Source organism: Pogoniulus pusillus, chromosome 4 (genome assembly GCF_015220805.1).
Source record: "Pogoniulus pusillus isolate bPogPus1 chromosome 4, bPogPus1.pri, whole genome shotgun sequence".
In the NCBI taxonomy this organism is placed as follows: Eukaryota; Metazoa; Chordata; class Aves; order Piciformes; family Lybiidae; genus Pogoniulus; species Pogoniulus pusillus.
This window is the reverse complement of record NC_087267.1, coordinates 7,208,279-7,232,026: the sequence shown is the minus strand read 5'-3', so window position 1 is coordinate 7,232,026 and position 23,748 is coordinate 7,208,279. Positions and strand designations below refer to the sequence as shown.

Sequence of the window (23,748 nt, the reverse complement as noted above, 5' to 3'; positions counted from 1 at the left end):
CAACTTGAGACTGTGTCCCCTTGTTCTATTGGTGGTTGCCTGGGAGAAGAGGCCACCCCCCACCTGGCTACAATGTCCCTTCAGGTAGTTGTAGACAGTAATAAGATCACCCCTGATCCTCCCCTTCTCCAGGCTAAACAGGCCCAGCTCCCTCAACCTCTCCTCATAGGATTTGTGCTCCAGGCCCCTCACCAGCTTTGTTGCCCTTCTCTGGACATGTTCCAGCACCTCAACATGTGTTGTGTCCAGAAGAGTTCCATCCTTCCACTTCAAATGTGTCACATATGAAATGTAAGTAGCCTTTGTTAATCCTGTGTCATTTCTTTACAAAAATACATTACAACATTATGTTTGTTATGCTTATTCACAGAAAGCATTCAGTCTAAAAAAATACATTTGTCAAAGTTGTCCTTGAAAGTGTTCATCTAAGCGTAACTTGCCTGTATGAAAGTCAAACCCCTTGCTTCTGCACAAGATGCTGTAGAAACTATTACACAGAGAAATGTTGACCTTTTTAGGTGTAGCAGAAGGATTGTTAAGAAGGAACGTAAAAGGCTTTCAAGGGTCTAGACATTCCTCTTATCTTTAGCTCTGCAGTAGAATTATTAGCACCTCCAGTGTGTTATGCACTAGACATGGTGCTGGGCTAGAACCCCCAATTCTACTCAGACCATTTTAGAACAGCGTTGTCCCACCACAATGGAAACCTTTCCTGTAATATTTCTTAGCAAAAAGACAAGCAACTGAAAAGAACGAGTAGACCACTGATAGTACCACTCCAGCCTCTGAAGTGTAATGTGTGCTTGAATCCCTTGATGGCATTTTCTATTCTAAACAGCAAGATGAAATTCCACAGAATACTTACAGTCCTTTGCATTAATAGTGGAGTTTCAGAACACCCTATCCCTTCATCATTAAAACTTGACTCCATGTTGATTATGTCTTCAATCACCTCTTCCATCTGATAAAATAATATTTTAAGACTAATCATTACAAATAATAATGGAAACAATGTTATTCTGAATATACAGAGGAACTAATCTTAAGTATTTATTACATCAATAAAAATGCATTTCAGAAGATTAGGTCTCGAAATTCAAATTACTCAAGCACTTTTACACAACATTCACCTTTTGCTTCTTGTGAAAACTGTTTTTGTGGTTTAGCAAGTTGGTTCTTTCCTCCCATGCACCAGTCCATTCCCCCTTAACTCCTTATTGCAACACTAGGATCAGATGACAGGAGTGCTTTGCTAAGTTTTAACTGTGATCTGTCACCTTCATCAAATGTGTGGTGCCTGCAGTGTATTGTTGCATTGGTGCAGGAAGGCTGAGAGGAACCTGCGGTTCTGCAAGATCATGAGTCACTCAGGATTTGGTGTTGCAGGCAAAGGTTTGTGTTGTGATTGGCAGTACACTGGATACTTCTGCAGACAGTCTTCTGGTCCCATTTTTGTTCTAATCTGAATCAAACACTGCTGAAACTGATGGAATTGTTAATTAAGAATAAAACAGTGAATACTTTGTGGTCCTATGCAAAGAACAGAAGTATCACACAAGCCAGGGACCTTTCAAGGCAGTCTTTTAGGCCACAGAGCCCAGCACAGCTCATGTGTGCACTCCTCTCCTTCTCTAAAAAACATACATGTGCTGCCCTAGGAATTGTGTCTAGAGTCATGTAGGAAAGTGCTATTAGGGCCAAAAGGATGCCAAGACATGCCAGCAGTTAGGCAATATAAACACCTACAGTTCACTGACCCAATCCATGTGTTTACTCTATATTATTTACTGATATAAATATATAGCCTATATTGAACCCCAAGGCACAACCACAGTAGAAAATTACACTCCAACAGTCACCTCCCTGACACTCTGGGACAGGATTATTCAAATACTTGGAAAGATATTTGCAAGGATTTTGGCCAGTGCCAGCTATCACAGTCCCAGTCATCATCAGGCATATTCCAGGAGAGTGGTTTCAAGAAGCCATCTTGCTCTCCAGGACACACAGATTCACAGAATGCCAAGCTGGAAGGGACCCCAAGTATCATCTGGTCCAATCTTTCTAGGTGAAACTAGCTTAAATAAGATGGCCCAGCACCCTGTCAAGTCTTAAAACTGTCCAATGGAGGGAAAGTAGCTACTTCTCCTTGGACATTATTCCAATGTCTAACTGATTATTCCAATGTCTTTGCACAGAGAGCAGAGCAAAGACAGGCACTGGTTATTTCTGGTCAGATAGCCAAAGTGCCTGAGAATGGTTCCAGCACACTGCATTTACCACCACAGGGATGACCACAAAGCCTCCACAAAGGCTATATAATGTAATTTTTGCAGACTAGTGAGTCCAGAACTCCATAAACGTGAAATAAAATGTCAGTTGTCAATGCAGAAGAAATGGAGGGGCCCCAGATGGGCTCTCCAAGAAGTGTCAGGCTTATTTTTTTCAGTTCTTTCATGCCTAGCTGCATAACATCCAAATGCTCAAATGGGTCACAGTGTATTTGTAAGATTCTTCTGTCCTGTTAAAGCCCAAGATATGATATAGCATCTCCATTTCTCATTTCTGTAGGAATTCCCCTTTTACCTATTAAGTAGTCTCCTTTGAAATCCATTGAAGTATTAAAGGCCATAATGATCTACAGCTCACACTGCCTGAGAATCTGACATTGTATAATAGCTATACCTCTATTAAAATCAATGGTGGCACTAAAGTTAGCATATCCATGCCAATTTACCCAAGACAACCCATATATAAATATATCAGCTAACCGACAAACGAATGAGTGATTCTTTCAGTTATATCTTTAAGCCAATCAGTATTTAACTTTGTTATGCAGCTAGGATAACACATTTAGATAGAAATGTTTCATCTGAAAAAAAAAACTGGTGTGCTAGTTTGAAGCAAGCTAGAATGTTTTGGTAAAAGAACTTGATAACAGGCAGTGGAATGAAAAACATGGTGTCTCCTTCTCTCACAGTTACGCTGAGAGCTCTGGGAAGAAGAAAGATTTTTTTCTCCATTTTGTCTTTTCTTCTGCCTTTGCCTTCAGACCTGGTCACATCTCATTAACCTTGCTCCTACTAACCTTGCTCCCTAACCTCTTGGCTGCACCTCTCTTCTTCCTGAGAACTGGGGTAAGGTTGAGAGGGCCGGGGGAGGTGTTGGGGTGGTTTGAAAGCCCCTCCTGGGGACTCAGGTTTCTGGGAGGGGAGTTGTGCTTTTGTATTGTTTATCCTTTAGTATATTTTTGTATATAACTGTATATAACTGTATATATTGTAAATAGCTGCTTGTAAATTCTGCTAGCTGTAAATAAATTGCTTCATCTATATTCCCAGGGTCCGTCTGAGTTAGCTGGGTACCTACAAGTGTGGGGGGGTGGGATAACCCCCAAACCATCACAACTGGTTTGCATGGTAAAGTACATATTCAAAAGATGTACAACAAGCTGTGACACACTGATAAGAGGATGCAACAGTACATTTTAACTGGCAGTAATTTAGCAGCCTCATCACCCAGTAAGCGACTCCAAGGCATTCACACAAATCACCCACGTAACTCAAAAGGATGCAGGGAGCAACTGCTGCAACCAAAGGCCCCATGGAAGTAAAGAGAGTCATCTCTTGCTCACTACCAATACAAGGAGGGTCATGCAACCTTTTTGCAGAACTACCCTGCTCCTCTCAGCAGCCCTGCCCTACCGCATGTTCGGGTTCGCTTCCGAGGGCCAGCAGCTTGGTTACAGGGCTGTCCGGGGGGCCGATGTCGCTGACCGGAGCCATGTGTCCGTTTCGCACAAGGGAGGTCACTCCCACAGGCTGGATGGTGTGAGAGTGGGACAAGGAGAGCGTCTGGCTGGACAGCTTGGTGTCGAGGGTCAGGTACTGCTTCACCTGGTGCCTCTGGCTTTGTTGTATGTGGTATCTAGACTGATTTTCCAAGTGCGTTTGTACCTGGGAAGGAATGGAAATAGCTGCTAAGGTTTCAAATCACTGCTGCCAGTCGGTATTTGCCCAGATGTTCACTTAAAGACCTCAAAATACATTCAGCTTTAACAACATGTAGATAGAATTATTATCTGATCTAATTTATTTTCTTTTAGTTTTGCTTCTTTACACATATCCTGTGTGAGTACTATCATCCCCTAACACAGCTGAGTCAACCTCAATAACTATAAAAGAAAAATAAAATTAGAGAAGTGAACATGAGCCTGAGGAAAATACAGCAGTATGCTACGTGTTTCTCATCTCACTTAAGAGTTGGAATCACCCATCATTACAACCTAATCTACAAGCATAGAATCAACCAGGTTGGAAGAGACCTCCAAGATCATCCAGGCCAACCTAGCACCCAGCCCTATCCAGTCAACCAGACCATGGCACTAAGTGCCTCAGCCAGGCTTTTCTTGAACACCTCCAGGGATGGTGCCTCCACCACCTGCCTGGGCAGCCCATTCCAATGCCAATCACTCTCTCTGGGAAGAACTTCCTCCTAACATCCAGCCCATACTTCCCCTGGCACAACTTAAGACTGTGTCCCCTGAATATCACAGTATTTCCTCTTTTGTACTAGATGGATTAAATAAATGTATAAAGAACAACATAATCAAAGCAACTTCAATTAATATCAACGTCACCAGACATTCACTCATACCCAAATACACAGTTGGCACACCTTGTAATAAGTGGAGTCAGTTAAATGAAGTATTGCTGTACTTTTGAAAAACAAACAAACAAAAAGCAGACACACAAACAAAAACAAAACAGCAAAACAAACCCAAGCTATAGTCCTGGATAACTGTTTGCTACTCCAAAACTGCAGAGTCTTCTTGAGGAGAGATCACTTAGAATCATAGAATCTACCAGGTTGGAAGAGACCTCCAAGATCATCCAGTCCAACCTAGCACCCAGCCCTAGACAATCAATAGACCATGGCACTAAGTGCCTCATCCAGTATTTTCTTGAACACCTCCAGGGATGGTGACTCCACCACCTCCCTGGGCAGCCCATTCCAATGCCAATCACTCTCTCTGGGAAGAACTTCCTCCTAACATCCAGCCTGTACTTCCCCTGGCACAACTTGAGACTGTGTCCCCTTGTTCTGTTGGTGGTTGCCTGGGAGAAGAGGCCACCCCCACCCGGCTACAATGTCCCTTCAGGTAGTTGTAGACAGCAGACTTTTGGAGTTGGACTTTATAAACTGAATGGTCATGCCAAAAGGACCAACTGAGCAAGACTTTGGACTATCCTTTGATTACAGAGATTGACAGTTGCTACATCAAACAGCTCTCATTTCAAACCAGTGTCACATTCCAGCTATTTAACTACCAGAGGAGCACTGCATACACAAACCTTACTGTCATTTCAGCCCTGTGGCTTTCTTCCCTTCCTATGGCATGACTGGTCACAAATTTCTTCTAATAATTTGTTTCCTCAAGTGGCCTCTGTGTAAACCTGATTAATCATTTGTTAAATAACAGCAAGACTTGCTTTGCAGTGCTTCTTTTTTCAAAACAAGAAATAAAATCAGACATTTAAACAAACTTCTTTTTAATTCCCCTAACATATACAAGCAGAAATAAATAGCCCATAAAAGGACTTTGCATTTAAATTAGCTGTGGGTTTGGACAATATTGCAGTGCCTACTTTATTTTTAATCATGTTATGGTAGAATGTCTAGAATTACTTTAATTATATTTCTTTAATCTAATTTTCTAGGCGTATAAAAAAGATGAAGCCATACAGTAATGAATATAATATTACTTTTCTTGATGAAAGCCTTAAAGTTATTAAATAATATTCCATTAAAATATTATTTGATTAAAATCTTAAATAAACTATTTACATTTTCTGCTGGTTTATGTTAGGAAGATATATATCCTATGCAAGATTTTAAAAACTATATGTCTATTCTTCCCCTGTACTCAGCACTGGTCAGGCCACACCTTGAGTACTGTGTCCAGTTCTGGGCCCCTCAATTCAAGAGAGATGTCGAGGTGCTGGAACGTGTCCAGAGATGGGCGACAAAGCTGGTGAGGGGCCTGGAACACAAACCCTATGAGGAGAGGCTGAGGGAGCTGGGGGTGTGCAGCCTGGAGAAGAGGAGGCTCAGGGGTGACCTCCTTGCTGTCTACAACTACCTGAAGGGACATTGTAGCCAGGTGGGAGTTGGTCTCTTCTCCCAGGCAACCACCAATGGAACAAGGGGACACAGTCTCAAGTTGTGTTGGGGGAAGTACAGGCTGGGTGTTAGGAGGAATTTCTTCACAGAGAGAGTGATTGGCATTGGAATGGGCTGCCCAGGGAGGTGGTGGAGTCACCATCCCTGGAGGTCTTCAAGAAAAGCCTGGATGAGGCACTTAGTGCCATGGTCCAGTTGACTGGCTAGGGCTGGGTGCTAGGTTGGACTGGATGATCTTGGATGTCTCTTCCAACCTGGTTGATTCTATGATTCTATCTGGGATTTATTTAAATCATAATATTAATTGTCTTAGCTGAGATCTTTGGTTTAGAAATTATATAATGTACTACTCCTTTAAGCTCTGATTTACCTTGTGTAATGATACATGTAAAACCAGCCCAAATCGCTCACTTAAGGCATCTATTTACTCTTTCAGTTTGTAGTGAAAGTTGGACACTCAAGCAGCTTTTTTTCCCATTAGACATAAAAGCTACTGCATGCCAGTTTGAACAGAACATTGATCTTGAGTGAAATGCAGTGTGGTGACAGAAAGAAAATATGTCCTGCCCAACACAGATGTTTCCTGTGCACCCTGGTTTCCTGCTGCTGTTTCAGAAACACCCACAGACACTTCACGTTTGTGCTGGACTCCAGGGTCACTGAATGAATCCAGAGACAGTGACCACTACTCAGACCCTTGCACTGCCTACACTGATTAATATCTCTTCCTAGCATTGCAATCAACAGTACTGGAAGCACAACTTCTTCATATAGCATAAATGGGAGTGGGATCAATGCATAGGCTACAATCGCATTCTACTGCATTTCACCCCAACTACTTTTTTCCTCTCAAACAAAGCTGATGATCACTCCATAATTAGCAACGAAGTGTCACCTCAGAAATTCTACAGTCTACCTGAAGCATGAAATCCAGAATACCACATACCTTCAAATTAAAGGGGAAGCATAAGAAATTTGCAGTGCCTGAAGCCTGTGCTACCTCATTTTAGATATTCTTTTAAATGAGGAAGTGGTTTCTGCCACAAGAAGATAGCTGAAAAGTCAATGGCCTGATTTTTATTTTCCTCTGGATTTCAGATTTCTGTTTGCACACCAAAACATCTGTGCAGCCCAATTTCCTCATGAAACCACCACAGTTCAATCCCACCAGGAAAGGGGAAGATCTGTGATAGACAATCAGCTAACTACTAAGTAAAAAAATCAAGCTTATCAGAAGTACAGATTTTTTATTCTTGCAGTGCTCAGATACTGTCAACACTATCCTGAACAAACAGGAAAGCATTACTAATGGGATCTGTTGCTATGGTTTTGCAAACCTCTCCATCCACTTTACTGTGCCAGTTGCAGTCATTACACAAGACAGCAATTGAGGTTAAAAACAGAATTATACCCTGATTTTCAGACAGTACCTAAATTGTCAGTCCCTTTTGAAAGGGGGTCTCAATTCAAGAGAGATGTTGAGGTGCTGGAACGTGTCCAGAGAAGGGCGACAAAGCTGGTGAGGGGCCTGGAACACAAAGCCTATGAGGAGAGGCTGAGGGAGCTGGGGGTGTTTAGCCTGGAGAAGAGGAGGCTCAGGGGGGACCTCATTGCTGTCTACAACTACCTGAAGGGAGGTTGGAGCCAGGTGGGGGTTGGTCTCTTCTCCCAGGTAACCAGCAATAGAACAAAGGGACACAGTCTCAAGTTGTGCCAGGGGAGGTCTAGGCTGGATGTTAGGAGGAAGTTCTTGCCAGAGAGAGTGATTGGCATTGGAATGGGCTGCCCAGGAAGGTGGTGGAGGCACCGTCCCTGGAGTTGTTCAAGAAAAGACTGGATGAGGCACTTAGTGCCATGGTCTCATTGATTGAATAGGACTGAGTGATAGGTTGGACTTGGAGGTCTCTCCCAACCTGGTTGATTCTGTGAAAGTCAAACCACTATATAAAGGCAAAGCAGAGCTGGAATCCTATTTGTATAATCACACTGTAATGTATAATAAATGGGGAAAACAGTCATGCTATGTTAAAAAAATAGTAGGCTTACAAGTGAAGCTCTCAGCAAGCAGAAAGGGCTGTTAAAACTTCCCTCTCAACATGTGTGCAACAGGAGCAGAAACTCAAAACTGAGTAATTTTGTAAAAGCAGATAGCTCAATGTCAGACACTGAGCATGCCTGCTTTGTCCTCCCCTGGGATTCTGGATCCCTACTATTTTATCAGTATCATTAATCCAAGTTTCAGTTTAGGTTCTGGTACACAAAACAATTCATTTTAAAAATGTTAAATCTCAGAATAGAAGCATCATTATTTTGCTATATTATCCTAGAATAGCATTCTCCAGCAGTGCTGGGAGGCAAATTTTCTGATTCCTCATCTTCTGAGGAGTTCCTACAACCTGTGTGGAAATGTTGCCAGAAACTATATGAAATGTTTAGGTGAAGGTCTCTGAATCTTACCAATCTGGGAGTCTTCCCATACATAAAAATCACTAAAGCTTCTTTGGACCAGTGACCTGCAATGCTGATGGTGACACACTCTTTACTGCCACAATGGTCTGAATATAAAGTTTACCTTATTTGGGGATCAATTAATATTTAATCATTTGTTTAAAGCAGAGCAGCTTTAAAAGAAGACACTGAAATGGTTTTTCAGAGTAGAACACTCAAGAAGCTCACAGCTGCATTGAATCTAGATTCTTGTCACTGACAAATTAAGCAGTGGTGATTTGATAAAGATTCCAGCTCTCAGCAGACTGAATTCTACTAAATGCCTCTCTAACTTCCTTTTTATTTTTGTGGAAGGGATGACCTTGACTGCTGACATGCCTGATTTCTGGGAATCTTCAGAAGAAACAGGGACCTAGTGTCCACCTCACAACCCATATCCTGACTCAAGTCCTCACAGTCCACAGCTTAGTGTCCTATTGACACATCCACTCTAGGTGTCAGTATAGTCAGTGAACTGACCCATCCTGCAAAGTGCTCCTGAAGTTAGATAGGTGTGCTAGTTTGAAGCTAGCTAGAATGTTTTGGTGAGAAGAACTAGATCATAGGCTGTGAAAGGAAAACAGTGGTGATGTCTACTGCCCTCAGAGTCTTGCTGAAGAAGGGAAAACATTAGATAACACTCTCGCCATTTTGTCTCTCACTCTGCCTTGGACTTCTGACTGAACTGCAGCTCCCTAACCTCACCTTCCATTTGGCCTAACCCACCTTTGCTTCTTGGCTGAGCCTCAATTTCTTCCTTGGGACTGGGGTAAGGTTGAGAGGGGCAGGGGGAAGGTGCAGGGGTAGTTGAGAGCCCCTCCTGGGGACTCAGGTTTCTGGGAGGGGAGTTGTGTTTCTGTATTACCTTTTACCTTGTATATTTCTGTCTATAACTGTATCTACTGTAAACATCTGCTTGTATATTGTGCTAGCTGTAAATAAATAGCTTCATTTATATTCCCAGAACCCAGGTGAGACTAGTCTGGGTGACTTCTAAAGTGTGGGGGGGCAGGGAACACCCAAACCATCACAATAGGCTCTTTTGACTATTGTGTGTGCAAGGTGCAAGAAGGTGACAAAGATATTTCAGGTCAAGTGCTAGCTCTCTTCCCAGTGGTTGTGGCCATGTACTTTAAATGTTAACTATTTCACAGAATTTGAGGAGGGAAACATAGCATCCAGTTGAACAGTAAACAAATTATCCACTTCCACCTGTGCATTCTTTTCATCTGTTCCCTGACTTTCTTAATCAGGGTGAAATTAAAGCCAATTCAGAACAGAGCACGCAGGAAGCCAAAAGCATTCAGTCCAAACTCAAAAATTTATTCTACCAGAAAAAAAAACAACACCTTTAATAGAAACAAACACTTTGAGATGGATGTTTTAAACCAGAAAATATTTCAATACACGTGTAACTGACTATCTATTTCTGTGTTATGCCTCACAATGCAGTTCTGCAAAGAGCATAATAGCCTCTCAGTATTACAGATGCACATTCAAACTTCTTCAGTTGCCTCTTCTAATTTAAGCACCGATTCTCGTGTTGTAAAGCTGTGGTAGAATTGTGTAATTGTTTTTCCCACATTCACAGTAATTTTGCTTTCATTTCTAATACATTGCACAATGGTGTAACTAGATTTTCAGGACTTTATTTGCATGAGCTGGTTTACTTCCACATTTGCTGATGAGACTTTTTTTTCCATTAGTAAAAAATACACCTAGCAAGTCAAAAGTAAGAAAGAGAGCATATTTAGGAGACATGAGCAATCCTGGGGGTGTCAGACAACAAAAAAATCTCAACACCAGCCAGCACTGTGCTTTTGCAACTCAAAAGCCAACTGTGTCCCAGTCTGCATCAAAAGAAGTGTGACCAGCAGGACAAATGAAGTCATTCTCCTCTGTCTACTCTGCTCTCATGAGACCTCACCTAGAGTACTGCATTCAGTTCTGGTGCCTTCAACATAACAGAGACACTGAACTGCTGGAGTGGGTCCAGAGGAAGGCCAGGAAGATGATCAAAGGGCTGGAGCACCTCCATTATGGGGACAGGCTGAGAGAGCTGGGCCTGCTCAACCTGAAGAAAAGAAGGCTCCAGGGAAACCTTATAGTAATCTTCCAGCACCTGAAGGGAGCCTATGAGAAAGCAAAGAAGCATTTTTTTACAAGGGCTTGTAGTGATACAACAAAAGGGCATGGAATAAAGCTTGAAGAGAGTAGATTTAGACTAGATATGAGAAGAAATTATTTACAGTAGGGGTGCTAAGACACTGAAACAGATTGCCCATAGAGGCTGTGGATGTCTCCTCCCTGAAGATGTTCAAAGCCAGGCTGAATGAGACCTTGAGCAACCTGGTCTAGTGCAGGGTGCCCCTGACCATGGTGGAGGAGTTGAAACTAGATGGTTTTTCACATCCCTTCCAACCCAACCATTCTATGAGTCTATAAACACTGTCAGATATCCAGGCAGTAGCAGGCCTACATCTTTATTTTTAAAGTTTGGGTTTTTTTGGTCCCTATCCCTGGAATTGTTCCAGAGATGCTTGGCCATAGCATTTTGGGACATGGTTTCAAGGCCATGGTGGTGTTGGACTGGGTTTGATGATCTTGGAGGGCTTACCTAACCCAAACAATTCTATGACAACACAGCACCACTCTCCTCTGAGCTTCCAGTTCAACCAAGAACTTAAGCTCATCATAAAGTAAGCAGAAAGAAGCAGCTAAACAGAGAGGAGCTCAGCTTAAGTAAGGAGGCCCAGCCAGCACCAATGGGTGAGGTTAAATTGATCATCAAGCCTATACCCTGCCTAACCGGGGGGCCATCACCAGGCCCCCCGGCCTTTAAGATCCCACTCCCATTCACCCGGTGTGCACCACAAGGACTCACCAGTGACGAGGGGTGGAGGATCCCTCTGCCCAGTTGGGCAAGCTTAGGGCTTCTGCCTTTCCTGGGGCCAGTTAAAAAGAGTGGGTAGGGAGAGCAAAGTGGTCACACCTGGGGTGGGAGGAGACTGCAACAGAATCCAGGTGCTCTGGGTTTTGGGGATAAAAGGGGCAAATGTAGGGGTGGGGTAGGAATGAGGCAGACAGGGTGGGAAAGGAGAGGTGCTGCTAAAATGAGGGAAATGACAAGAAAAAGAATGGAGATGAAAAGAGGAAGATGGAAAGAGGAAGATGGAAAGAAGGGGAGGAAGGTGGAAAGAAAGGGAGGAAGACGGGGGAAAACAGGTGATGGGGAAAAATGGAAGGCAAAGTGGGATTTAGAAACAAAACAACTAGACTGTAAGGAAACAAAACAAGCAGGCGGGGGGGGGTTGAACTGGATGATCTTTTGAGGTCCCTTCCAGCTCCTAACATTCTGTGATCTTATAATTGCATTCTGGTAAGGGCAACTAATGACATTTGTACTCCCAAGCTGCTTACTTCAACACCAGTTCTGGGAGAAGTAATAGGAAAAATAAAAAGAGGTTCAATTAATAAATTATTTTAAAATAGGAATATAATTAATGCTAGTCAATATAGTTCTGTGCAAAATAAGCCTTGCCAAACAAATCTGCTTCTGCTCTTTGATGAGATTTCAAGTTAGATTGTCAAAGGTAACGACGTAGGTATAACATATGTCAACTTTTGTGTGCCTTTTGACTTGGTGTCATTCAATATTCTGATTAAAAATATAGCACTACACAATATCAATAAAGCATGTTTTAACTGGATTAAGAATTTGCCAGCAAACAGGCATAAGAAAGTGGTCAGCAAAGGCTCAGGATCAGAAGAGGGGCTCTTAATTCTTGTACTAATCAATAATTCCATTCAGTGATTTGAGACTAATGAAAAATAGAACTAACTAAAAAGAAGAAAAAAATTAGAGTATTTATCCTATTAAAAGAAAATGTTCCCTGTCAAACAAGTACATATCTACATATGCTGGAGGAAGAAATACTGGATATATCAGTGGAGAAAACTGAATGGAGAAAACCCCAGAAGCAACAAGTCTGTAAACAAAATTAGGTAATAATAAACCAGCAACTGAGCAGGAGTGTTCAGCTGATGTTACAGCAAGAGAGTTAAAATGGCACAAAAGAAGTACTGACCAGGAGCATGGGTTTATTCTGCTTTTATATATGGGTTATGAGAGATCAGTAATGGAATCCTAAACTATTTCTCTCTGAAAAGTTTGAAAGGATGGAGAAAATAACTGTAGGAGTAATTGAAAACCAAGAAAAGGGTGTTTGCAAAAACAAAGAAAAGAAAAGAAATTCAGTTATGTTCTTGTCACCAAACTGAAGTTTGTGGGAGATGCTTCAGTAAAGTTCTTATCACCAAACTGAAGTTTGTGGGAGATGCTTCAGTTAAGTTCTTGTCACCAAATTGAAGTTTCTGGGAGATGCTTCAGTTAAGTTATTATCACCAAATTGAACTTTGTGGGAGATGCCTCTGTTAAGTTCTTTTCACCAAAGTGAAGTATGTGGGAGATGCTTCAGTAAAGTTCTTATCACCAAATTGAAGTTTGTGGGAGATGCTGAATGTGACAATCTTTCAGCTCTCACAGAACATGGCAAGAACCACTAGCCACAAGCTGATGTTAGGCAAGTTCATATAGGAAATGATGCGAAAACCCAGTGAAATACTCAAGAGGAAATGCTCTAACTGATGTTTTCTTCAAACTATGGGTGAGTGGCAGGAAAAGATGCATTAGTCAAATCCAAGACATACCTTTATCAAACATCCTTGGACTCAAAGCTGAACACTAAAATAATAATGAAGTGTAACACAAAAGTCTGTGAGGAACACAGCCAGCATCCTGGCCTGCATCAGGAATGGTGTGGTCAGCAGGAGCAGGGAGGTCATTCTGCCCCTGTACTCTGCACTGGTTAGACCACACTTTGAGTACTGTGTCCAGTTCTGGGCCCCCCAGTTTAGGAGGGACATTGAGATGCTTGAGCATGTCCAGAGAAGGGCGACGAGGCTGGTGAGAGGCCTTGAGCACAGCCCTACGAGGAGAGGCTGAGGGAGCTGGGATTGGTTAGCCTGGAGAAGAGGAGGCTCAGGGGTGACCTTATTGCTCTCTACAACTACCTGAGGGGTGGTTGTGGCCAGGAGGAGGTTGCTCTCTTCTCTCAGGTGGCCAGCACCAGAACAAGAGGACACAGTGCCAGGGGAAATTTAGGCTTGAGATGAGGAGAAAGTTCTTCACTGAGAGAGTCATTGGACACTGGAATGGGCTGCCCGGGGAGGTGGTGGAGTCGCCGTCCCTGGAGCTGTTCAAGGCAGGACTGGACGTGGCACTTGGTGCCATGGTCTAGCCTTGAGCTCTGTGGTAAAGGGTTGGGCTTGATGATCTGTGAGGTCTCTTCCAACCCTGATAATACTGTGATACTGTGATACTGTGTGAATTAGAAAGTGTTTAAGTTTTACAGATTTTTGCAACTAAGAAGTGGCTATTCTTAGAAACCTTTTCTTTACTGAAAAAAAACCACCTCTGAATTTAAATGTTTCGACCTCTGCTACAAAATAATACACTTGAATATGGTCATTGTATAGCAGAGGGAACTTGGTAGACTTCACTAGAGTTTGCCATTTATGATGGAGGTTAATTTGTTACAGTGTTTTTAATAGCTTTTGAGGTAAAATTCCTCACCCTGATGGGATCTCATAATTTATCATTAGTCCTGAACATAACACCTCTCTGAAAGTGAGTTATGGACTTCATGTTCTTTTCAGACACTGTACCAGAAAATAAGCATCTAATTATGAACTTTTAAATTATTAAAATGTTCTGTAAGTACCCAAAAAGTCTAATTCCATTTTAAGATAAGAAACACAGTCACACCACAGACAAATTTAGCTCAATTTCTGAAGACTTTCAGATGGACTTTTAAGGGGGGAAACAAAAAGATTTTTAGCAATGAAATAATCTTTTTTAACTTCTAGTACAAATGAAGATCAGTTGTTTGTTTGTCCTGCTTTTTCTATTAAACTTCTGGAGAAAAGTGTATTTGAGATATTCTTTCATAGTAAAAAGTCATTTCAATTTAACTGAACAATTATATTCTTCAATTTCATTTTAAAAACTCTCATCACCAAACAATGTAGCTGCTCACTTTATTTTCTTAGTTTACAGAAGCATGTGTGATTATGTCAATTACTTAAGCTAAGGACAGTAATTAACTTAAAAATTGGATGTTTTTCTTATTGAAACTTTGATCTAACTAGATGAATCATAGAATCAACCAGGTTGGAAGAGACCTCCAAGATCATCCAGGCCAACCTAGCACCCAGCCCTAGCCAGTCAACTAGACCATGGCACTAAGTGCCTCATCCAGGCTTTGCTTGAACACCTCCAGGGACGGTGCCTCCACCACCTCCCTGGGCAGCCCATTCCAATGCCAATCACTCTCTCTGGCAAGAACTTCCTCCTAACATCCAGCCTGTACTTCCCTGGCACAACTTGAGACTGTGTCCCTTTGTTCTATTGCTGGTTGCCTGGGAGAAGAGGCCAACTCACCCCTGGCTACAATGTCCCTTCAGGTAGTTGTAGACAGCAATGAGGTCCCCCCTGAGCCTCCTCTTCTCCAGGCTGCACACCCCCAGCTCCCTCAGCCTCTCCTCATAGGGTTTGTCTTCCAGGCCCCTCACCAGCTTTGTTGCCCTTCTCTGGACACCTTCCAGCACCTCAACATCTCTCTTGAATTGACGAGCCCAGAACTGGACACAGCACTCAAGGTGTGGCCTGACCAGTGCTGAGTACAGGGGAAGAATAACCTCCCTTGTCCTACTGGCCACACTTGTTCCTGATGCAGGCCAGGATGCCATTGGCTTTCTTGGCCACCTGGGCACAGTGCTGGCTCATCTTCAGCCTACTATCTATCAGTACCCCCAGGTCCTTTTCCTCCTGGCTGCTCTCCAGCCACTCAGTCCCCAGCCTGTAGCGCTGCTTGGGGTTGTTGGGGCCAAAGTGCAGAATCCTGCACTTGGCCTTGTGAGACCTTCTCCATTAAAATACATGAAGAAAGAATATAAAGCAAAAGACAACCAGTCTGGAAACTCAGCTGTATTTAGCTGATGCCTTACAGTAGCTTTCAAGTCAAGAAAAATTGCCATGTGACTCTAATGCACTATGTTTCATCTTATTTAACCTCTGACACCATACTCATCAGGAATTTGTCAATGTTCTTTCAAGGGTGAAGAGAGTGAAGAATAAACATTTTAAAGGCAATTTGACAAAGGAAGTGAAGAATAAACACTTTAAAGGCCCTCTGACAAAGGCCATGTCTTCAACAATGCTTCTGCATTTTGGTACCTCAGTATCTAGAAATAGACTGTAATTATAAATGTGGGATAGGAGAGAGCAAACAGAAGTTTTCCATCATGCTGCCAAACCATTGTGAAAAGCAAGAGGAATGTCAGAGCAGAAAAACTGCTGAGCAAACTTTGAGGAAGCCAGTGCTGGACAAGGAAACTTTCTCTGCACAGCATGGGCAGCAGGACATCATTTCTCTTGGGGAGAGGAAGGCAGCAGAGCTCTCAGGATTGTGGCTGTTAGAGGACAGATCTTACAGCTAACCATTTTCTGTCAAATCCTCACGCAGACACAAGGATTTTGATAGCATTTCCCCACTGCAGCTTTCTCTAGCACTTACTGAGCACTGATGGAACTCTGTTCTTTCAGGTATTCCTCTGTGCTAACCTTATGCAATCAGAAATGAGTTGGGGGAAGCCAACTACCTGCACTGAGCAGCTACAGAGACATTATCAAAGCAAGCACTTCCATTTGCACTGATATACCAGAGACACTCTTGGCTTCTTAATTGAACTCCTGCAGTTAAGATACACACAGCTCTGATGGCTCCTTATCCATCATCAGCTTGACTTCTGAAGGAGGGATCCATAAGGTCTTAAGGCCAGCTTGTCATGTTTTAAAATAACAATGAGACTCACTGACTTTGTGGTCTTCACTGGCAGAAAAGACTCAAGTTTTTAACATTACACTATAAAAACAGCCTATAAAGTTAAGCAAAGCAAACTACAGGAAGTATTTCTACAAAACTATCCTTTTGATTCAGGTTAGAATTTAAGCTGAAAATCTAAACTGTGAATAAATCCAACCACTACACTTCATAGACCACACAACCATAACAATGGACCACAATCGAATTATGAAACCCCAGCAAATATCTTTACTTTGACTCTGCCAAGTGACCTTGTTCATGCTCTCATTGATTCATGAGATCTGTGAATATAATAAATCTTTACTGTTCCAGTTTCTCTTTATTGTTGGTGTTATTATAGGACAATAAATGTGGCTCCTGCATTTGAAGAATGGAAAGAAACTTTCTGTATGGCTAGCTATGTTTGAAGAGTTAGGTCCTGGTACCTTTACTCAACTACTTGTTTCTGTCTCCAGATGCTGTTCAAATTAGGTCACTAATAAGATGCTACTAAACTGAGAAGAGAGCATCACAAACATTTTCAAGGAAAACCAGTTTTGAATATGGAAAGCACAGTCATCTGGGGTTTAAAGTCATCCTTTAAAGAACTTCCACTACTGCAGTTTGTTCAGCCCTTGTAGAAAAAACAACAACAACCAAAAAACCAACCAACCAAACAAAAAAAAACCACCAAAAACCCCAAACCAACCAAAACCAAAACCCAACACAAAAACCCCCACAAAAAAATAAAGTTCTTCTGTATTTGTCAGCTGCAATAACTAGCACAGATCCATAAAAAATACAGTTACAGTGCTGTAGGAAATCCATAACTAGAATGCTGCATTTTATGTGGACATTCAAGGTTTGCTGACAGTACACCAAAAATAAAAGCCTGGATGAGGCACTTAGTGCCATGGTCTAGTTGACTGGATAGGGCTGGGGGATAGGTTGGACTGGATGATCTTGGAGGTCTCTTCCAACCTGGTTGATTCTATGATTCTATGTTTCTATGATTCTATGTAGCACTGGGAGGATGAAAATGCTTGCAGACATTAAACTTTACATTTGAATGTATATTTTTTCACTATTTAACTTCAGACAAAAGCACTCAGAAAAGACAAAATATGACTGTACTATGAAGATCCACATAGTCTATTTTTATTGTCTATCTTTATTCTTCTCTCTTGATACCCGACCTAGAGTGCTGTGCACAGTTCTGGAGTCCCCAACACAAGCAGGACATTGAACTTTTAGAGCGAGTCCAGACGAGGGCCATGAAAACGAGCAGAGGGTTGGAGCACCTCTGCTATGAGGACAGGCTGCAAGAGTTGGGGCTCTTCAGCCTGAAGAAGAAAAGGCTTCAAGGAGACCTTGTAGTAGCCTTCCAGTCCAGTATCTAAAGGGGGCCAACACAAGGGCTGGGGAGGGACTATTGACAAGGTCTTGTAAAGACAGGATGAGAAGTAATGGATTTAAACTGGCAGAGGGGAGATTCAAACTAGATGTTAGGAAAGTGTTCTTTACAGTGAGGGTGGTGAGACACTGGCACAGGTTGCCCAGGGAGGTGCTCAAGGCCAGGTTGGATGAGGCCTTGAGCAACCTGTTCTAGTGGGAGGTGTCCCTGCCTATGGTGGGGGGTTGGAACTAGATGATCTTTGAGGTCACTTCCAACCTAAACTGTTCTATGATTCCATGATTCTATTTTGTTATCTATATGTAAAGTTTGGAATACAGGTCTCACATGAGAGAAAACCACCAGGTATGTGTACTGCCTGTGTTCCAGTGAGAGTCAGGTGTCTGAGTCTCAAAATTAATGGATCAAAAAAGCAAAAATTACTGGTGTGATGGCTACTTCAACGAATTCCTGAATAGCTTCAAAATAACCCAGTTTGGAATATCCCACCTGTTCAACTACAGACAGCAAGAAAGTCAAAGAATGACCCAGGCTCTAAATGACCTCCAAAGGCCATCTAGTCCAACCCCCACTGCAGTCAGCAGGGACATCCTCAACTAGATCAGGTTGCCCAGAGCCCTGTCGAGCCTCACCTTGAACATCTCCATGGATGGGGCCCCAACCACCTCCCTGAGCAACCTGTTCCAGTGTTCCACCACCCTCATAGTTCCTAACACCCAATCTAAATCTGCTTTTCTGTAGTTTGAAGCCACTGACCCTAATCCTGTCACAACAGGCCTTTGGAACAGTCTGAGAATCACAGAATCATAGAATCAACCAGGTTGGAAGAGACCTCCAAGATCATCCAGGCCAACCTAGCACCCAGCCCTAGCCAGTCAACTAGACCATGGCACTAAGTGCCTCAGCCAGGCTTTTCTTGAACACCTCCAGGGATGGCGACTCCACCACCTCCCTGGGCAGCCCATTCCAATGCCAATCACTCTCTCTGCCAACAGCTTCCTCCTAATATCCAGCCTAGACTTCCCCTGGCACAACTTGAGACTGTGTCCTCTTGTTCTATTGCTGGTTGCCTGGGAGAAGAGACCAACTCCCACCTGGCTACAATGTCCCTTCAGGTAGTTGTAGACAGCAATAAGGTCTCCCCTGAGCCTCCTCTTCTCCAGGCTAAACAACCCCAGCTCCCTCAGCCTCTCCTCATAGGGTTTGTCTTCCAGGCCTTTCACCAGCCTTGTTGCCATTCTCTGGACACATTCCAGCACCTCAACATCTCTCTCAGGTACTGGAGAGCTGTTATTAGATCTCCCCTGGGAGCGTATTTTCTTGGTATGGAAGGATATGGACATCAAATGCAACTTGGGGGGGAAAAAGTAAGAGGGTAAAATAGTACTCTTGTATTTTGATATATAATTTTACCTCTATTGACATTTCTGAGGAAGGGGTATGTCTTTTGTCCTCATGCCTTAATTCTATTAGACAAGCAGTTTGCACACAAATGGTAACATTTAGAATGCACCTCCCAAGAAATTTATTATGCTTTGGCAGCACAATTTAAGGAAGAAAAGGATAAAAATTGAGCATACCTCTACCTCTAATGTGCTCTTTGAAAACAGTGAGTTCAAAGGGCTTAGTGATTTTTAGCTCAAACCATTGTTTGTTCCTGTTTCTAACCTGAAAAGTTCATGAGTGTATGCCAAGGGACTTCCTCCAAAGAAGTGAAACCTATTGTTTGAAAAGCATCATCAGTTTGCTGAAGGTGATAACAATTTCACCACCAGATGACAGCACTGCTTATCAGTAACCCTTTTTTAGGTGTTTCAATCCTCTCTCGTTTTGAAAATAAATTGTACCAATGTATGCCCTGCCAGCCCAGGCACTGCAAGAATAGAGGAAACAAAGCTGGTGGCATAAAGTGGTTTGGTATCAGGGAAGATATTCTGCTGGACAAGTTATTTTAAGCCTATGAAGTTGCAGCTTCTGCAAACAAAACTAGCTTCAACCTAAGAAACATGTTCTCTGTCTCTCTGCTCAGCCTTAGAATGACAAAGACGAAGAGGGCAAGGGGGGAGGCTTTCAAAGGAAGTATCTTAGGTTCAGCTTCACAACGTGATTTCTGTGAAAACCAGCAACGTTATTTTGAGCCAGCTTAGGAACTGGCCACAAAGTGTTCTTTCACATGAAGGCAGCAGACTTAGTTAGCTGACAGCAGTAGGTGACATTCCCATCAAAACCAAGAATGGCAAGTCAAGGAGAGCTTATGATAAAAAAAAAAAAAGGTAACAAAAAATATTTCATATCAGTTGTTCAGAACTTTTTTTTTCAATCCACCTGGTCCATTATGTTCTGTGGCTGCAAGTGCCAGCAAGTCTGACCGTGTTCATGCTTCAAGATGCTGTTGGCATGCTGTGCATGGTGTTAGTAAACATTACTGTTTGAACACCATCTACACATCACTATTCTTTCAGCAGTGTACTTCCACTTATGCTCTGAGTAGCAAAAGTGAATTTGCAGTGCAGTAATTATGTGGTCCTTGAATATTGCAATAATTTCATAGGATGTACGTTTGCAACTATTCTAACAAATAAGAGTTAAATCAAGACTGTTAGTGAAGAACAAAACCTATAATATTATCTGAAATTATAATGAATATAAATTTTTACTTAAAATTGTGTCATTTAGTTTGAGAAGTCTTTTTTTTCTGGGTAATAGCACTGTATGTTTGAGTCTGAAAAGATACTTTTCAGCCTAACAATGAGCAACATTTGCTAAAGAGAAGGGAAGCCAAGAATTCATTCAGTGAACACTTACAGAGTGCAAGGCTCCAAGCACTCATCTTTTGCTGTACTCCACTGTTGACTAGAAATCTCATAGAAGTCTTGTAATTAGTACTTTCACTACTGAACAGAGCAAGCAGTCCTGCTTTTTGATGTGCATTTAAAATGTTAGTTCTCAACATCTTCCATTCAGTAGTAATGAGGAGGAAAAAGAAGAAAATTCCAATTTACATTAGAACAAAATTTAATTATTTAAAAAATTATTTTAAATTCTGAAATCTGACTTTAAAAACCTTTAGAATAAGAACTACCATAAAGTCACTATAAAAAGAATCAAAAGGGAAACTAGCTTCATTGCCCTTCTCTGGACACGTTCCAGCACCTCAACAGCTCTCTTGAATTGAGTGGCCCAGTACACATCCTTCATTGATGAAATTATGCTTCACAGCATTCCCATTTCAGTTTAGGTATGACATTTGTGTGCTTAGTAGGCACTGCAGTTCTGGGCCCCTCAATTCAAGAGAGATGTTGAGGTGCTGGAACGTGTCCAGAGAAGGGCAACAAAGCTGGTGAGGGGCCTGGAAGACAAACCCTATGAGGAGAGGCTGAGGGAGCTGGGGTTGTTTAGCCTGGAGAAGAGGAGGCTCAGGGGTGACCTCACTGCTGTCCACAACTACCCGAAGGGAGGTTGTAGCCAGGGGTGAGTTGGTCTTTTTTACAGCAATAGAACAAGGGGAAACAGTCTCAAGCAACCAGCAATAGAACAAGGGGACACAGTCTCAAATTGTGCTGGGGGAAGTACAGGCTGGATGTTAGGAGGAAGTTCTTCCCAGAGAGAGTGATTTGCCATTGGAATGGGCTGCCCAGGGAGGTGGTGGAGGCACTGTCACTGGAGGTGTTCAAGAAAAGCCTGGATGAGGCACTTAGTGCCATGGTCTAGTTGGCTGGCTAGGGCTGGGTGCTAGGTTGGACTGGATGATCTTGGAGGACTCCTCCAACCTGGTTGATTCTATGATTCTACAGAATAGGAGCAGAGGAAGTGGTATCAGAGTAAGCTCACACTACTCAACAGTTTTCAGCCAGTATCTACTAAATAAAAACACGTTAATTAACAAAAGATGATTGATTTTACTGGTATTAATCAAGAGAAACTCCTACTTAGTTTAAATGAGACTCCTATGTGAATATGGACTTAAAGATTAGTACTGGTAAGTCATTATTAAGAGCATTAATTATAAGCTGTATAGTACAGAATAAGTCTTTCAAATGCAGCGGTCCTAATGTGGAAAGGAATGTGTACGTTAAAAATAAGTCAAGTTAGAATTAGCTAGAAAAATCAATGTCAGAGGTATGTATTTTTTGAAAAATCTGTCCATAAATTATTTTTTTCAGTTGAAGCTAAGAGTATTTAATCATGATAACAGTATTTTAAAGAGACTTCTGTGTGTTGCCACAGAACTTTCAGCAGGAAAACATGCCACGGTGTTTGCACTGAAACAAGGTGTGCTGCGAATGTTAACACTAATACTTAGTAAGTGTGTTTATGAGTATTAACAAATGTAATTATCAAGTGAGTTAATTAGCATTCAGCAGCATAATTAGTAGGCCATATTATTGAAAGAAGGCAAATGATAGTCTCTTCGATCCACTTTAAGAAGATGCCAGATAAAACTGTGACTGCCACAGTGAGCAAGAATTGATTGGCCTGATTTTCATCATGCAGGTAAAGTGCAGAAGTGGTTAGCTACCAGCAGTGGCTGCATTTTCATCAGCTTTATCACCTCTACAAAACAGCCTTGCCCCTGAGCCCAGGTACCTGAACACAGCTGGCAAACAAGACTAGTACAGATCTGGCCATGAATAATGTATGTTACGGTTTGTTCATTGTTGTATCCAGTTGGTTTGAGAGGGAGAAGAAAGAAGTGGTTGCTAAGGATATTTCCTTAATTCTAAATGGAATTTCCCTTAAAACAGAAGAAATGAGACAACACTTTTAAGGAAAGAAGCTTCCTATCTATGTCTTAAGCACATTTTTAACTGAAGGATAGATGATGAAAAAATCAATATCATAGCATTATGGTCATATTAGCAATTTCCTTCAATTTTTCAGTCTGTCGTTACTTTTGCCATTCTAAAGTCCACAAAGCCTAAAGACAGAGGCTGAGCTCTTCCTGCTACAGTCTTTTTATTATTATAATATAAAATGAGCTGATTATCTTTAACATCAAACACTAGGGTTATCCTCAAGCCAGTTCAGTCACCATTCATTCAGTCCTGTTTCAATTTACCAACATTTACTTGGGCTCATTCTTAGCTTTTCCTTAGCTGCATGCAGAGCAATTTTATAATGCCCTTATTTTTCTCTTTCAAGTCCAGATTTTATCCTTATTTTGGCTCTCAGGACCATCCCACTGAATTAGCAGGTGCTCCAATGTTTGCCAGAGTAGGGAAAAATTTCTTACCAAAAAATTGACAGAAAGGACAGCATAGGTCAATGTGGCCTCAGACTGCAGCTCTACAGGCTTGTCTCTGAGCTGTTTGTTTCCCTTGTCCCTCCTCCTTTGACCACAGCTGCATGAGTGCACAGCTCACTGTTATAATCAGAATGGTTTCTATAACGGGTAAGGATATTCCTCCCTAAAGATTACAAAATCCCACTATGTAAGTGGGACATACGCTGCTGTCTTTCCCCACTGCTGGATTTCCAGCAGAAGAATTTAGCTCAGCACATCAATCCATGACTCTCCAGCTCAGTTAAATTTAACCTACATTTTCAGCTTCTGAACCAAGATTTTCATGTGACTATTGAAGTTTCATTTTCACTTCCAAGGTTCCATTTTACATTGTAGTAGTTTTCTTCTTTTCAAAAACACTTATAGTGCAGTTGAGTTGAAATTTACATTTGACAAGGTAAGTGAATAGGTCCTTTTCAATATCATCAACCCCGTTTTCCCCTGCACAAAGGTCT

The 23,748-nt window shown here is 42.0% G+C and overlaps 1 protein-coding gene and 1 long non-coding RNA gene across 2 annotated transcripts in view; both read right to left on the bottom strand.

Moving 5' to 3' along the window:
• TFEC (transcription factor EC) overlaps positions 1–3,861 on the bottom strand; it is a 41,430-nt gene extending 37,569 nt beyond the window's left edge. Inside the window, exons 1-2 of the mRNA XM_064142085.1 lie at positions 3,705–3,861; positions 866–961 (exon numbers count right to left, since the gene is read on the bottom strand). Of these exons, the coding sequence (XP_063998155.1) occupies positions 866–961; positions 3,705–3,785 (177 nt within the window). The 5' untranslated portion in view covers positions 3,786–3,861. The remainder of the gene's footprint in view (positions 1–865; positions 962–3,704) is intronic.
• A 6,111-nt stretch (positions 3,862–9,972) lies between these two features.
• On the bottom strand, positions 9,973–11,589 carry LOC135174681 (uncharacterized). The gene is made up of 2 exons (XR_010302055.1): positions 11,555–11,589; positions 9,973–10,803 (listed from the first exon to the last, which is right to left on the bottom strand). It is a non-coding gene; the product is annotated as an uncharacterized LOC135174681 (long non-coding RNA).
• Between the last annotated feature and the right edge of the window lie 12,159 nt (positions 11,590–23,748).